General features: G+C 45.8%; 1 protein-coding gene across 3 annotated transcripts in view; it reads left to right on the top strand.

Moving 5' to 3' along the window:
* Window positions 1–16,858, top strand: part of wwox (WW domain containing oxidoreductase) — a 95,450-nt gene that overhangs the window by 31,857 nt on the left and 46,735 nt on the right. For 2 of the 3 annotated variants that reach the window (XM_057053091.1, XM_057053093.1), the window contains exon 8: window positions 661–925. In XM_057053091.1, the coding sequence (XP_056909071.1) occupies window positions 661–925 (265 nt within the window). Of the gene's footprint in view, window positions 1–660; window positions 926–10,484; window positions 13,210–16,858 lie in introns of those variants that run through there. The other variant, XM_057053092.1, reaches the window with a different exon arrangement.

Below are 16,858 nucleotides of genomic sequence, written 5' to 3'. Positions count from 1 at the left end.
GGTCAAAGCTATATCACATCTGGTCAAACAAGCTGAGATGATATCCAAAGATCTGAAGCGCAGCCCTGACCAGGTCTCATCACACAGGCGAATTGGCTGCAAAACCGGATCACTTGACGCAGTTTTGCCATAATGTGTTCACGTTAAAAAGTAGACGCTCAAGCGATTGATTTATACACCTCCACTTGCAGAAGTAGTTATGAAGTCGCGGCATGAAATGAAAAACCCTGCAGATGTTGTAATTTAGCCGAGCAGGGATGTTGCGACAGTAAACAAGAGCCAGCAAGCTTGTAAAATCCAGAAGAGGAACCCAGGTGACACTTTGATTGGTTGTTTTCTAATGACTGGATTAATCTGAAGGGATGTTTTCTCAGTATGTTGAAGCATGTCTCTTCCTCTCACTGCCTCTGTCACCCACCGAAGGTGTACTTTTACTCTCGCACATCTGTATTTTCAAACTTATTGTGGAGCTGCACAAGAGCTCGATGAGTAGTGTGCTGTTTAAGAGGCCTTGTCAAACATCTGGAGCTTAACTGCTCTGTCACAGGCGATTAAAGAACGCGGTGTGACATCCTCGATCGGTATACAGGCTGCGGCGCACATCTGGTGGCTGACGCACACATAAGATCGCAGCCTGACCACGCTTGATCTGCGTTTCAGGTTCACAGACCTGTTAGACTCAGGTGGGAAGGTGGACTTGGACTTGCTGTCTCCAGCCAAGCAGCGGTACTGGTCCATGCTGGCGTACAACCGGGCCAAACTGTGCAACATCCTCTTCAGCAACGAGCTCCACCGTCGTCTCTCCCCTTACGGCGTCACTTCCAATGCGGTGCACCCCGGGAACATGATGTACACGTCCATTCACAGGAGCTGGTGGCTGATGACGTTTCTCTTCACGCTGGCCCGACCTTTTACCAAGTCCATGGTAAGAGAGAGAACCTGTTTTTTCAAAGTTACGTAACGCTGGATCCGATTTGTCGGTTTAGACTTGAGCAGGACTACCTCTGGAGACCTGCATGCCCCTCACTCAGCTTATATATTTGTCTTGGTCCGTTCCTGGTGGAGGAAAGATACAGGATGGAGAGGGGATGAACTAATGAACGCTGAGGCATCGGGGGGAGAGACTGCGGGTCTCATAGATAGTGCTTCTCATTGGCGTGTTTTCCTTTTCTTTGTGTCACTGTTTATTTAACTGCCTGAGTCAGTTCCCCTGTCCTCTCTGAAGGGTAGGCCTCCTTCCAGATCCTGTGCACCCACACTATTAGGTTACAGTAAATATTCCGCACAAGCCTCCGCTTGTACTGGAGAGCAGATCGTTCGTTCACTGTCCAAGATGTTTTTACCACATCTCCACGTCCCATCAGTGGAAATAATTCTATATGATTCTCACAGAAAAAGAGAGTCTGGAATAGACACTGGTTGTGGAACCAAACCAACCAACAAGGACGACATACCTCCTCCTTTTAATGGGTTGCTCTTCATTTTGTGTGGGCTGTGTGTGGTTCTGAGGTAAATGTGGTGATAGTTTTTATTATCTTTTAATGTTTTATTATTTATTATTATCACAGCTCTCATTGAGCTGTGCCCATGTGAAAATTGTGATCTCCAAAACAGAGTTGAAGCAGGTAGAGGCATCTGAATGAAAGTGCACGCTAGATCGGGGTAGGAGCATGTTCTCACTGGGTGTGTGCCTGTAAGGTGACATTAGGAGCCTCAGGTTAATGTCTGTGGATATGAATGATACAATCCCACACTGTGATTTATTTCCATCTAAGCTGTATCCTCTACTCTGCAGCACTTTTCAATTGATAGTGGCGCCCTTCCCTGTAGGCTCCATTGTCTCCTAATATATGCTTTAGTTTGACTATTACATCTTTCCATTAGCTGCTCTGCATACTTTATCAATTTAGTGTTTGCACTGAAGGGAAAATGTAATGTGTTGAGAGGCAGCGTGCGCGAGTTTTAGTGGATCCGGTGGATCCATCTCACCTGACAGACACGGGGCCTCGGGCTGTCATTCATTCTTCTCTCCTCCATCTGACAGATGATGAGAGATGAGAGGAGCTACTCCTCGGCACCTTTTACAAAATGCCAACCTGAACATTTCCTCAGTCGGACCGATTCCGTCACGGAACGCCCCCTCCTCCTCCTTTACCCTCAGAAACATTTATCTTAGCTCCTCAACACATGTAATCGCTGACATATTTCTCTGCGATACGGTTTTTCTACATTAAAATAGTAAGCCGTTAATGTTTTGGATGCGGGCATACAAACGTAATTAGTAAAGCGCTTTCTCCTCCAGAAGGAGGCTTTTCTATAATTAAATGTAGTGCTGTTGTTAGTAAATATTAAAGGACAAAGGTAGAGCTATTAATTAAATTCCGCTGTGCTGACTCAGCGATTATCTAAACTTCATGTCCGATAAAGGCCACACGCAGACGCACACGGATTCAGAGGCACACCCTTAAGCTTAGCACTTACTCTTATTTAAATCTGAGGCTCGATAAGGCCCCTGAAGGTGTATCCTCCTTAAAATCCCACTCCTCACTCCTTCAGCCCCCACATTAAGGGCTTAATAAAACAGTGATATTATTTCCGTTATTGGTTGCCGGGATATGAAGATGCTATCGCTTTAATTGCTTGCGTACGCTTGCGGGATCCACAGAGATTGTTCTGGGATGCAAACACAAGCAGAATGTCGACTTCAAAAAACAACCACAAAGCCCCCCCGTGTGTGTTCTTGTGCAAATAGCCTTATTTAAAACACGAGCTGGGGCCTACAGGTGCGTTACACATTGAGGAGCGCCGCCATGAAGGTGCGTGGATTTACTTATGATCCTTAATCCTGACTGTTGTCCCGGTGAGGAGTCTCACCCTGGGCCCCACCCTTGTGCTGCTTCTTTTATCAGCTCCTCATTGTTCTGATACCATATCTGCAACAATTATTGCCAACATTTATTTTGGATGGACTTTTAAAAAAAAAAAGAAGTAATCTTTGTGTTTTGGATTCCACTTAAGGCAAAGAAACTTCTCCATTAGTGTGGAGCACAGCCCACTCTGCCATTGATGCACAGAACTGATTCCATTTTGCTGAGTTGAGAAATGCGTCTATAAAGAGCCATGACATTTTAATCAGCCCAACTATCTCTCACTAACGTCATGTTCCCCTCCCTGCGCCTTCATCTACTTATCAGAGATTGTCCGACCAGGCTGGGAACTCCTGTTTCTTTTAATTCGGCGTGTTTAGAGTGGGAGTTTTCGCTCTGTCCTTCGGAGAGATTATCAGCTCTGAGCGATCTGGCCCGCAGTGGCGCGTGCTTCGCAGCGTATCCCTGGTGTATATGTGTGTATTAAAGAGAGTCAGACCGAGGCAGTGATTATCACACTCCCCTTTGATGCTCCAAACTTGATTGATTTGATTCTGATCGGTTTATTTCATCTAGGATTTCAGGCATTTAAGGACATGTCTATAAGCTTATCAGACGACTTATTTTGATTCAGCATGTGCCTGTGCAATTTTACAGGCCTGAATATGGACATAATATCTCTTTCATTCTAAAGATGCAGGAGTTAATGTGTAAGGTGACTCTGTTGTTAAACGGTAAACGCCACAATAATCCCCAACAGGTTAATAAAATCAAAATATAAAGCTCTTTCTTCATTGTTTACGTGAATAAAACCAAATACATTAACAGAGCAGATTTGGGTTGGTCAGATCGGCATCCACTACCCAACCCTAAACACGTACGTGCACACATAAACACATTATGATTTTTAGTGACAGGGCTACTTATTACTTTGACTTTAACCTTTGTGAAGTTGTCACTGTCTTGCAAGGCTGTAACACTGACCATGTGACATTTTGTTGACTGACTGATTGCTCCCTAAAGGTGGGTGCACCCTCAGGCTCTAAGCAGCTGTGCTCAGCCTACACTCATCTAATCTATACCTTAACTATAGGCAGACAGTGCTGGGTTGAATGGGGATCAGTGTGGTCTGTGGCTCCAGGACCTCATCATCCCCTGTAATGGATAGGAGGAGGGGAGGGAGGTGGACCACAGAGGCTCCATTGGTCCAATCAGACACCTCACTTCCCCTAGGGGCAGTTTCATCACTGCCCCCCCCTCAGTCCCATGCTTCTTAGTGTTTTAGTGTGATTATTTCACCCAGAATCTTGCCTCAGGCACCAGGCCACCTTTTTACATATGCACAGGCTGAACTTTTGACCAGGCGGCAACGCTCAGCGCTGTATTACAGAAACGGTTGTTCTGTCAGGAGAAGTGGGACCGCCAGTACCTACCGTGACCAGGAGCTGTCTCCTCCAGCTCAGGGGGTTAACCCCAGAGACTTCTCCTGCAGCAAAGGCATTCAGCAGTACCGTGTTAGCAGACACACAGTCAGGTTGGCTGGATGGCGCTGTCTGCGAGCCCAGCAGCCACTTTGACATCAGCGTTCTTTATCGGTTTCACTCCTGCAGACAGACGTAAGGTCAGGTGCTCTATCTGCTGTCTGGTGTAGCACACAGACGCAGTGGCTCGGCTGTACAACCAGGCAACCCGTGCCTGTGTGTGTGTGCGTGTGCATGCACGTAGTCTGCTCTTGTGCGTGGTGCTCGACCATGTGGAAAACCAGAGGAGCAGAGGTCCCAATCTCCCCGACAGCCCCCCCTACGTCTCCTCTGTGGGGTTAGATGAGCTGCCAGGCCCCTGTAATAGAGTCCTCTTGGATGATTAGGAGCTACACAGGAGGGGGTCAGCTCCAGCCTGACTGGAGACACTGTTAGTTTCAATAGTGTGGACAGAATATTACACATTATGCTAACTAGTGTGAGGCTCACCTACTTAAGAGTACTCTTAAGACACACCCTCATCTTTATTTTTATAAATGTATCTGTCCCTCTATTTTTAGTGATTAAATAGATGTGTTGCTCCTGTCAGTTGCGTCCTGCGATGCTGCTGCAACCGTACGAGAGGAAGACGTTGAGAGAGGAAGATGTGTTGGTGTGGGGATGGATAAAAGCATACAATCCCATTTGGCGGTATTGACATGTGTGTTCCTGCCCAATCCTGTTACTGGGATTATTGTCCATGGAGATACCATTTCATTAAAGAAAACACACACACACACACACACGCACGCACACACACACACACACACACACACACACACACACACACACACTCACTCACACACACACACACACACACACACACACACACGCTCATACTCACACTCAGATGGCCCGAGGCCTGGTTATGTGGTCCATTGCACAGGGAAACTGTGTAAATGGTTTATTGTGGATGAGTTGATGTGATGGAAAGCGTGTCTGGATCAATAAAGAACCAATCAAATGCTGACAGTCTGCTACTGTACGCAGTCAGTCACTCACCCCTCCTGCCTGTATACATACAACACAAGCGTGACGGGTCATGAACAATATCCACGTTGAATATGGAATTAGTCACAGCGCCAGAAGGTACTTTTTTTTGGCAAACATTTAAAATGTGGCTTACTCTGCTTGATAATATGTATTTTCAACCAGAGAGAATACATTTCCTCATGTCTTCCTGTGACTGTTTCTTTGCTCTGGAAACCTGAAGACCTCAACCACATCCTACCTGCTCCTTTCAGACACCTCAGGGAGGCCATTAGGATGTCTCCCCATGCCCGAGTTGTCTGAGTCTGGGCTGAGACTGAGTTGGCGCTGGGCTAAATTACCCCAGAGCCACAGGTCAGAGACAGCTATACCCTCATTGCCAAGAGACTCTATCTCCTTCTAATAGAAGAGATCAGAACAGGCCAAAGAGAAAGTGACCTGGCCGCTGAGACATCCTTTACCAACTTACACTCGACTTTTCAAGATGCCCCTGCAGCTGCTCCATCTCTGCTACCTTCAAAACCCCAGGGTTTTCTCTCCTGTGACCCACAGAGAGGAAAAAGACACGACCTATCCCCTTTTCCTCACCCATCCTCTCTTTCCCACCACTGACCGCTCCTGAACAAACATGGAGAACGTTCACTCCCCTCTTTGTTGTCACACGGTCTGGGAGGTGGGGTGCTGATGGACTATTTTTCAAATTGATTTCAAAAATGTACATAAGCAGCCGATCCCCTAGCCCAGATTACCTATTGATTTTTAATATGAAAAGCTCATTATATAAGCAGGAACGGCAACACAAAAAGCTAGCCAACCTTTGCATAAATCCTTTAATTGAATTTCCAGAGCCCGTGGTTCTACATTTTTTAATTAAATCCATTTCTTTTTTTAAGGGTTGCTGTGTAATTTGCATGCTGTGAAGTGGGTGCTGTCCCAGATAAAGTGCCATTGATCCTTATTAAGGCTCACCTCTGGGCTCGCTGAAAACCAACCGCAGAAATTAAATGTGCTCATGGTGCATACACTTATTGCCCGCATGATAGGATTAGAGGGAGAGAGGGAGAGAAAAATGGAGAGAGAAGGAATGATGGGGTAAGGGGTGTGGAGAGAGGGGGGGCTATTATTAATAGTTGTTCATATTAATGTAATATTTCACCTTTCCTCCTCTGGGTGAGATCGTAAAGTTCTTGTTTAGGTCTGGGTTTTATTCGGGTATCTCTTCAGATCCACCAGGGTCTGCTCTGCGGCTCCCTCCTGCTGTAATTTCACAGTTTGATGGCAACATTTACATCTGCGGCAGATGCAGACACATGTTTGTTTTCCTGTTGATCACCACTTTGTTGAAAACTGTCTCGTCTCCATTGCCCTCTAGATGGTGGGGGGCAGGGTGGAAGGGCAGCTTCTTTATCTGTTGGTTGAGATCAAATAAAAGTTCATGCTATAGTAGGCCTCCTTACCCTCCTTCAGCATCAGGTAACCCCCAGGAGGGAGCGTGTGAGCGGCAATTTTTTATCCCGCGTTTGTGCTGGATGATAGCAGGTGAAGCAGCCGTCTCCTTCCTTGTCTTCCTGTGTGGCTGTGTACAGATGGAGGAGTGAATCAATAGGGATTAACCTCTGACCTCAGCCACATACTTATAGGCCAGTTCTCGTTGCTCACACATCTCTCATCAGTTTCACTTAAACACTGAACCTCACTCAATAAGCCAGTGCACGCTAATTCATTTCAAAGATGGAGGACCCTTATCACCGACCTCTCTCGCTCTCCTTCTCTTTCTCTCTCTCATACTCACATGTGTTAGTTGGTGAAATATAACGACCAATGATAATAATGACCAAAAATGTTCTCCCTTCCGAAATAAATTCAGCCTTGATTGCTATGCTTTCCCTCTCTTTCTCTTTCTCTCCCACTCTCTCTCTCTCTCTCCTCTCTCTTTCACACACACACCACACACACACACACACACACAAACACAAATTCCCTCATTTTCTCTAGATATATTGACATTGGCTGACAGATCGGTCTGATGTCTCTCTTGCGTACCTGTCCATGTGAAATCCCTGTGTGTGTGTGTGTGTGTGTGTGTGTGTGTGTGTGTGTGTGTGTGTGTGTGTGGTGCGTTGAGCAGTGCAGTGTCAGCAGCATATGCTGCAAGTATTGACCCACGCCTGTCCTCTGCTCTGACTGGCTCTTGTCCCTAACTTGTCATCCCTTTTCCTCCCCTTCCTTCTCCGCTCTTCTACTTCTACACATTCACGAGTCATTTTAAATATTTCACAACTTTCATAAAAACATTTCCCTCCCCCGACTTCTGCCCTTTTTTTTTTAATTAGCGGCAGTGGCTGGATTGTGTTTTCTTTTGCCATAAAGCCCTGCATTATTATTCTCCTGGTTTAAAGCGTGCGCATCAGATGGGGGTTAGAGATGTGAATGACCTCAGTAATGCACAGACTACCTGGAAGCTGAGCAATGCTTTTAAGCCACATGCAGGTTCACATAATGCTCATCACTGAGTGGTGCTGGAAGGTCAAAGCCTACACAGAGGAGCGTTTCTTCTCTCCTGGGACAACCTTAAACATGAGGAGCGTGACACCTTTCCCTTCCCACCGAATGTATAAAGCGAGGCCTCATTTTCTGTATTTACATTTTCTTTTTGCCAACAGTCTTCTATTTGCATTTTAAAAGTGAAGCCATCCCACAAATGACTCTTTCCCCTGTTTCTTTCATTGCATCCCTCTCTTTTGGCGTGTAGAAGCAGACAGTTGCTGCTCGCTGGGATGGAGCAAAAGCCTTTGATTTCCCTCATTTCATTTTATAATCAAATCAATCTGACTAAGAGAGCTCGGTTTCTCTTCTGTCCTCCTCTAACCAGTCACCCATACATATTTACACTCACCCACACTCACAAGCATATCTGCCCATGTATTGGGGACCCCCCCCTCCCCCGAGGGGTTAGACCACTCTATGTGTTATCGATTGCATCGCTGTTGCATGTTGCGCTCAATCATGTGTTCCATGCGTCTAGTGTTGCCCTCTCCCACCTGGCCCATTACATTAGACTAATGCATTCACTCATTGATTAGTCATTACGCTTAGGCCCAATCAGCCAATCGCCTGGCTGGTTTGACTCTACTTGACCTCTGACCCCTGGCTTTCATGTCATGTGGCTGGCTCTAACATGTTAAACACACACAGGCGTAACTCACAGCTCCGTCTGATACGTACCAGACTTGTTTGCTACCTGTATGACGTTCAATACTGATGGAATTCTCGCACGTTTCCTAATCACATGCAACAGAGAGCTATAGATTTTTATCATCGAGCACGGAACTGTTGAACCTGCCATTGATCTTGAGATTTGTCGTGAATGAGCTCGCTGATTGGAGCTGATAAGAGCTCCTTTCAGGAGTCAGAGTCGAACCACGATGTATGAAATGTTTTCTATTGTTTTCATTCCTTTGTCAACCCTCATCATGTCTCCAAGGGAATTGGCCATTTTACAATTGTACACTACTGCGAGAAATACGAAGGATTTTACACTTCTTTATGTAAACAAGACTATGAAGTGGACCTTTAATTACTTCTTTTCTGGCAAAAATGTTTGAATTACTCATAATTCAACTACCTGCGAGGGTGTTCTGATGTCTTTTGTAGTGCTAAGGTTTTAGTAGCAGTGCCACATTTTCAAATTTGGACCAGGATTTTATCCCCCAATAAACTCTAATTTTCCTGCCTCTGTGTACTGGTCTAAGTCCAAACAAGAGAGAGGAGGAAGAGTGTGAGTCAAACAACTAGAGACAGATGTCCTCACTGGATATGAGAGGGCTCCTCCGTGTCTGTGCATCAAATTTGTATTGAATAGGAAATTAATGATCGGGTAATTTCATCGATGTTTCTGGCATTGAGCGTATAAACAAAATGATCTTTTGAAACATTGTGGGAGCGCTGCACCCTGGAGGGGTCGTAGTGGGCGGGAAGAGAAGTCCCCGTTGTGCTTAAGAAAGAATAAGTCCATGTTAAGTCTATAGTGTATTGGAAAAGTGAGCGGACGGATCGATGGGGACTTGGTGCTTGAGACACACTTTAATTCTATTATTTTCTTTCAGATTTCTTTCCTCCCACATCCATCTCAGCCCAGCGGTGACAGATTTTATACGGATTGCTGACACTGTCATGAAGACGGATTTGAATTTATTGAGCACTTTCAAAAGGAACTTTGTTGTGTTTTTATCAGTAAAACCCTGGAGGGCCGTAGTCCAATTGGAATTGTAGTCCATGTGGTTTAACATGGTTTCAATCACATGTTTCCTGCCTCTTTTTTTTTTGCGTGTGTCAGGTCAATGTTGCTCCTGCACGGAAGTCTTCAGAATCCAACTTTCTCAAAGACGGAGAGAGTCTATCTCTTTTACAGATGGGAGCAGATCAAAGAGGCGAGTGGAGGCGAGTGGAGACGAGCAGAGCAAACTTGTTTAATTAAATGGAAGCGATGAAATGATTCTTTGATGCATCTCTTGGATGCGCAGTTACGCAGTATTACATGTGATTTTGAGTGTGAGGTGTCTCAGCAGAGGGTGGGACAGGAGGAGGTGTTGCAGACACAAGGAAGGAGTGGAGGATGTAGCGAGCTTGATGAAGTTCCTGATTATTCCACCTCCTCTGGCACAGGGAGGGGTTTTGAATGCCATTTGGGTCAGCGCTCTTTATGGAGCCACATCTATGAAATACATCTTTCCCTTTCTTTCTGTCCCTCTTTCTTTTTTCCCTCCTCCACCCAGGCTCTTTCTCTCCCTCTGCTCTAATTGGAGGTGCAGTAAAGGTGTGTGGGGTCAGTGCCTCCTCAAGGTGAGGCCTCCTGTGCGTCTCACACTGATGCTCCCCTTCAGATGCATCTACCAACGGATGTGATCGTGCCTGCTGCTCCAGCTACCAAATTTCTGCTTCGCTCACAAAACCCACAGTCCTAAATCTACTGTCTGCACCTCAAATAACTTAACTCACAGCTCTAACCCTCCTCTGTTCTAAGTTTCTTTCAGTAATATATAGTGTATCTGTAGCTTTATGTTTCTCCCTCTCTTCACTCCTCTCGTCTCCCGTGTCCTTGTGCCAGCCTGTTAAAGCCAGAGGGCACGCTGCAGGTGAATCAGAGAGGGAGGTCTGCCAACCTGCTTAGCGGGAGGCCTGTGCCACGGATTCCAAGGCCTCAAGAGAAATGGAAGAGAAGGAGGACGTGAGAGGAGGAGAAGAATTTGGAGAGTTCATCAGAGGAGCGAAGAAAAATTAAAATACACAAAAAACTGCAGAAAAGCCAGATTATAAACAGTGAAAGAAAGAAGTTGCCGCTGTTATTCCTCCTGTGTGTAGTGCTGTAGACCTGGAGCAACAGTCAGGCACGATATGAGTGCCAGCCCAGTACCTGTCCTGACCAGTAGGGGTCATTGTAGTTCAACTGACTGAGCTTCAGCTGCGGGACAGACAGCTGCGGTTCATAACTCTGCCATAACTCTGTTATCCCAATCTTCTCCCATTGTGTAAACTTAAATGGAAATAAAACAGCCTTTATTTAATCAGGTAAATTAAATTACCCACACATTTTTTCATCGTTTTACTTATTCTGGCCGTAAAACCCGCTGGAACACGCGTCACAGCCGCTGAACTTTTGCAGGAGGCTCTGGGTCATTTAAGCAGATGGACTCTTGCTACAGAGCTTTGTTGTTAAAGTCTTCATCACCCCTCATTGAGTCTGAACACTAAAGTCTGAATCACAAAGATATATACCATCCAGTTTATACTTGTGAATGATGACAGTGTCCTGAGCTTCCCCTGCTATACCTCAAGATTAATTAATCTATCCTCTATGATGAAGAGGGCTGTGCCAAGTGTTTCTCTCCAGGTATTGTTTTAAATGGTATAGTTGAGAAAATAATTAGAGGCACTTTTTTCCTCTTCAGTTATTCCCCAATTATAAACTAAATTGTCTTTATGAGCTGACAAATTAATCGAATCCTTCCTCTCGAACCTTTAGAGAGTGACATTTTCCCCCCAAAAATCTTTACCTCCTATTTTTCTTCATCCTCCCCCTCGTTCTTATTTCAAAAGTCCTCAAAAGTCTCCACTCTGAATTTGTGTCTACAAATTAAGCATGCCACCGCTGCCATTGACCTCCCCTGGATGAATATTAGATGAAGCAGCAGCCAATACTGAGTTCACGATGGCAACGATTTTAATGGCAGCGAGCAGCCATTAACAGTATATCTGAAAATAGACAGAGGATTTTCCATAGATCATTAATGACGGGAAATCTATCTCTCCTTTCCTTTCCTCCATTTCTCCATATATATAATCTTTTCCCCAATCTCTCTGTTTGTCTAGCTTGCTGTATTTCACTCTTGTCATTAGTTTTTTATATTTGCGAACGGTGTATTTCAACTCACACGTGAGCCTTTTAGAGCTCACTATTAAAATGCATGGCGTACTTGAATGGAGCCCGCTAACGTCTGTTTAGTATATAATCCACGTCCCCTCCTTCCATATTCCTTGTTATTCTAGTTTAGTGCTGTAATCAAGCAGGGCTTGCCAATAAAGTTTATTGTACGGAGCTAAGTGTCAATATCACACACACACCTAGGGCAGAGAGGTCTCTTTAATTAGAATACTGTAGCTGTGTGTGTCCGTGTGTGTGTGTGTGTGTGTGTGTACACATGCATGCTCGCATGCAACTGTGATTTAGCAAAAGCATTTCTACATTAATTGCACTTGAATTCTTCTTAATTTTACCCGTCTTTCACCATGAATGCCTGTTTATCCTTGTGTCCGTGTGAAAAAAAACTTTAGGAAAAAATAAAATCACGACCCAGACATCCAAAATTTTGCTCCATTTACAAGCAGATCGATGGCAGCTCTACATGACGACGGAGCCCGAGCCTGCATTGAGGCTGTACATGCAGTAATCCCCCTATACGATGTATTGATTAGGCCTGCTCCCTCTTTGTGTGGCTTTAATAAAGGTACAATTGTAAAGTAAAGGGAGAAAACTTGTGTGTTTGGCAGCTGCAGCTGTTTGGTATGAAAGCTCTGCTTTATATTAATGTTTTTCAGATGCCTTTTAATTCAGTGTTTTTTGGGGGGCGGAGCCAGTTTTCATTTCCCTCAAGGGCTCTATCTTCCTGTCTCCAATCTTTGCCATTTTCCCATTAGGTCACTTACAAACTGCCTGGTTAATATGTAGAATCACATTACTGATATGAATTCTTTGATAAAACACATTTTGAGCATGGGCAAAATTGAAAACACCTCCCACTCCTTAAACACCCAGAATCCCGTTGCGGTTAAGAAGGCGGGCTTGCAGCTTCAATCAAATAGTAAAACACAAAACCATTTCCCATTACAATGCAAAGATATTAAAGACAGATTAAAGGCACCGCGAGGGCGCCGCAGCCCCGCGCCAGCCACAGGCAGCCGTGCAGTCTGACGGCGAGCAGAGGAGACGAGGACAGAGGCGAGGCGGCGAGGGAGGAGAGGGGCAAACGCGCGACGTGGTGAGGGAGAGCAGATGGAGGAGTAATTTGCGTGGGATGTGGTAGATGGGGAAAACATGGCTGTGTGTCAGTGCTGAGCGATGCCTCCCGTTCTGTAAGAAATCAATTTAGGGTGGGACTGGGACGCCATGCATGCAATAATTGAATATTACTGCTTACTATCTCCTTCACGTGCACGAGCATCTGTGCTGCTTCGAAATGTATGAAAGAGTTCAAGTCATTGAAGAGGCTGAAGTACGGCAAACATTTATGATGAATCGTGGAGGAGTCTAAGAAGTTGGCGCACGCATGATGTCCCCCCCCCCCTCTCTCTTGTCGGTCAGCCTTGTCTGAATCTGGACTCTGACCCGTCAGGCCTGTCAATCCTGTCCGGGGCCACATGGCCTGATCAATAATCACAACTGTTAATCGATGAGCTTTTAAATAAGCATCGACTGTGCTTACAAGGTTAGCTCTGTTTATTGGTTTGCATTGGGCTAAGTAACACAATCAGCCGTTCATAAGCGTAGATATGTCTTCAAAGGAATAAAAAAAAAGTGGAGCCATCGCTCATACAGTTTGGCATTTTTGCCGGTTCTGGATCAAACCCTGCTATTTAGAACCGGGAATGTTGAAATACCACATGACAGTATTTCTATAGAGAGCCGTTTGTCTCCTCTAAAGGCACTTGTGCAGCGTATGTGATGGTATTCATCCCTACCTGCCATTAAATGACCAGAAGCAGCTCACAATTAGCGAGGAATTGATTAAATCAAATTTAATCCAATGTTTAATTTGGGCCTTATTTCCACGTGGCCTCTTTGTACAAATGCTCATTAATTCCTTGAAACGACATTAGGCCGCCCTGTTACACTATCATTTAATCATCTCCGAACGTAATAATCAGCCACCAATCACACTGGATGATCAGGAAATATTTAATTAGGATAATTACTCATTAATTTACAAGAGGAGCTGCCTTGGAAGGTGTCTTTTCGCTCCTGCAGTTTGCGTGCATGTCCCTTTTGTCGTCACCGCGCACACACGTGCACGCAGCGTGGTCACGGTAATATTCGTCACTGTCTGATTTACTGTAGCGAGGTTAGCGTAGCAGGCTGGGAACCACAGCATTTGTCTCCATTTCTTAATGGTATTTCAACAGCTTCTACACAAACAGCCATTTCTCATTTTAATGACTGAAAAAAAATGACTTCCTGTGTATTTATAAGCGCTATATGTGCTTTTTTCTTTCCCCCCAGCAGGATGCAGATAAGCGCTTGTCTACGGGCTGCTGTTAGTAAGGCAAATTATATTTTATGTAATATTAATTATTTATTTTATCACCTGATTTTGAGTTTTGATTTATGCGTAAGCCGCTGGTGGTTATTGAGGTAACTCATTTTACACTGGTTGATGTGATTATAATCACGTCTCTATTCACACACACACACACACACACACACACACACACACACACAGTACACACAGGGACGAAGATGTTTCCTGCAAGATCTGACAATTACAAGAGGGGCTTTTAATCAATCTAGAATGTAGCAAAGAGGGGCAACTAATGGCAGGGGAGGTGGAAAAGTAGGGATTACTCCCTCTCAATCTTTCTTCCTATTCCTCCATCCTTCGCTTTTCTTCATGTAGTCCGTCCCCTGCTATTTCCGCCTCTTTAAACAACTCCCCTCTCTTTCTTCTCCTTTTTTCTTGCTGCTCGTCGGGCTCCGTGTTTGACTATTAGCTGACACGCACACAGGGAGCATCGCTCATCTCCCCAATTTCTCCTCCTCCTGCCTCGCTCCTACCCTTCTCCTCTCCGCCTCCTTCTCACTTCTTTCTCTTGCTCCATGTATAACTATTAGCAGACATGCTCTCGGGGAGTCTGATGAATATTTTAGCAGCCGCAGGGAGGGGCTGCACTCCTCCTTCTACTCCTCAGCTTTCAACACAACTAATGGACCAGAGTCTGTGTTTTTCTTCCGCCCAACTTTACATCACGCCTCGAGTTTCCTCACGGCGCCGGGACACAAACTGTGAGGGGAGACTCTTTACCCAGGCTTTTATTACACAAGGCTTGCAAAGATGGACTGGAAGCACTGGGGCTGATTGGACTAACCAGGGCCCTGTTGTACATATCGCTCGTTGATTCACCTTTAAGCTGCAGCATCCTTCACTGCACCTTTTACTGGAACTAGGATTCACCAAGCATTTCCAGAATTTCCCGACTAAATATAAATTTGTCTATGAGACAAAGATGCTTTATTTGTCATTATACAATTGAATTGCACAACTAAATTATACTGCACGTCCTTCCAGGTCTTCCTCGTCGGCCTTTAAACGCATCCTGAACCATTTTTTCAGTCCTGTCGTCGCACTCTTGCACCCTCATTATCTTGTCTCCACCGTTAACTTTCCTTTTGTCCTTTCACACCTTCCAGGTCTTCTTTCTCTGCGTGGTACAGTATTTTTGCCGTGTGTATGTGTGCGCGCGCGTGTGTGTGCGCACGCTAATCCTTAGATGAGGGGCTGGTGGTTAAATCATGATGCATAGTCCGGGGCTGCTCTGGCCACTGTCATTAATCAGTGCAGGGGCGGGGGACGTATCTGCTTTTTATCCATCTCTTAAATCAGTCACTGCAGCTATCGGCAGCCCTCCCTCCCACCCCCGCCTTCCCCTCTCCATCTCCTCCCTCTTCCCTGACCCTCCCTCCCTCCCCACCCCTCCCCAGGCCGCTGATTGAAGTGGCATTGTTTGGGAGACAAGCGGCGCTCAATCAATAGGCAGTCTCACTAAATTACCGTTTGCATGAAAAATGAAGGGCTGCCTAACCTGACTCTATTCAGCTGGAGATGTGCTTTGTGTGTGTGTGTGTGGTGTGTGTGTGTGTGTGTGTGTGTGTGTGTTTGCCAGGGGACAGCAAAGACAAAGTGCCCAAGTCATAAACGCAGGTTGTGTGTCTCTGTGTTACGGTGTAAAATCTTTGGTGGTCCACCTACGGCTGCGTAGGGACGCGGGGGGAAACAGGAGCTTGGGGGTTTCCTGGTCACGTATCGATCACGGCTTGTTAAGGCCCTCTGCTGTGGTCACCCTTCCCCTTCACCCTTCAACTTTACCTTTGACCCGCACCCTCTCCTGACCCCGTCCCGCCGTTTAGCTCGTCCGCTGAGAGAGACGCAGGATGAATAGCTCAGTTTGGGTTTTCGCACATGAGCGTAAACTATGGGAAAGAAGGTGCTTTGCTGGGCTTGTGTATAGATTTTAGATGTCTGATGTAGGGTGGGGTGAGGTCTGAACCTCTCTGCCTGCTCGTGCTCCGCCGTGACCCCATGGCTATTAATCATTTCTAGATCTGTGTTTACCCTCAGTTCTGCTCTCTAGCCCATAAGCACCTAGAGGGGCAATTAGAGGTGGATCCGCTGCCCCAGAGCAGAGAATTACCCCCCTCTCCTGGTCACATGGTCTGCGTGAACCTCTGAGGATCGGCGGCGAGTTTCAGCCAAGAATGTTTTCCTTCACTTTAAGAGGGAATTCGGCCATTGCTGCTATTAGACTTGTATCGGAATGTTTTCATTTTTGCATATCTTTGTCCTGAATGCGTGCCCGTGCGCATGCACGCGTTTGCCTCCCACCCCCACAGGGAGCACCAAACATGCATTAGTATAAGTTGCGCAGGCTGAGTCGCATCCAGTGTACATATGGTAATGAACGGTGTGTGTGGAACATGTCAGCCACCTCATCATGTAAAAGCCTTGGTGTACAGGAGGGGAGCATGGAGGGCTGGCAGGTAGGCATTAGCCAATATAATGGCCTCTATTTTTACACCGCAGTTGAAGAGGCGATGCTTATAAAGGATTCAAATGTGGGAAGTGCGGCGAGGAGGGGCCCATAAGCTGACAAGCGAGAGAATAAAACGGCTCGTCAGTGTGTTTGTGCCAGTGTGCCACTTTGTGTGCGGACACG

The sequence above is a fragment of the Takifugu flavidus genome, chromosome 13 (assembly GCF_003711565.1).
Source record: "Takifugu flavidus isolate HTHZ2018 chromosome 13, ASM371156v2, whole genome shotgun sequence".
NCBI lineage: Eukaryota > Metazoa > Chordata > Actinopteri > Tetraodontiformes > Tetraodontidae > Takifugu > Takifugu flavidus.
Note: the sequence above shows the minus strand (reverse complement) of the source record. Positions and strands in the feature narration are given on the sequence as shown.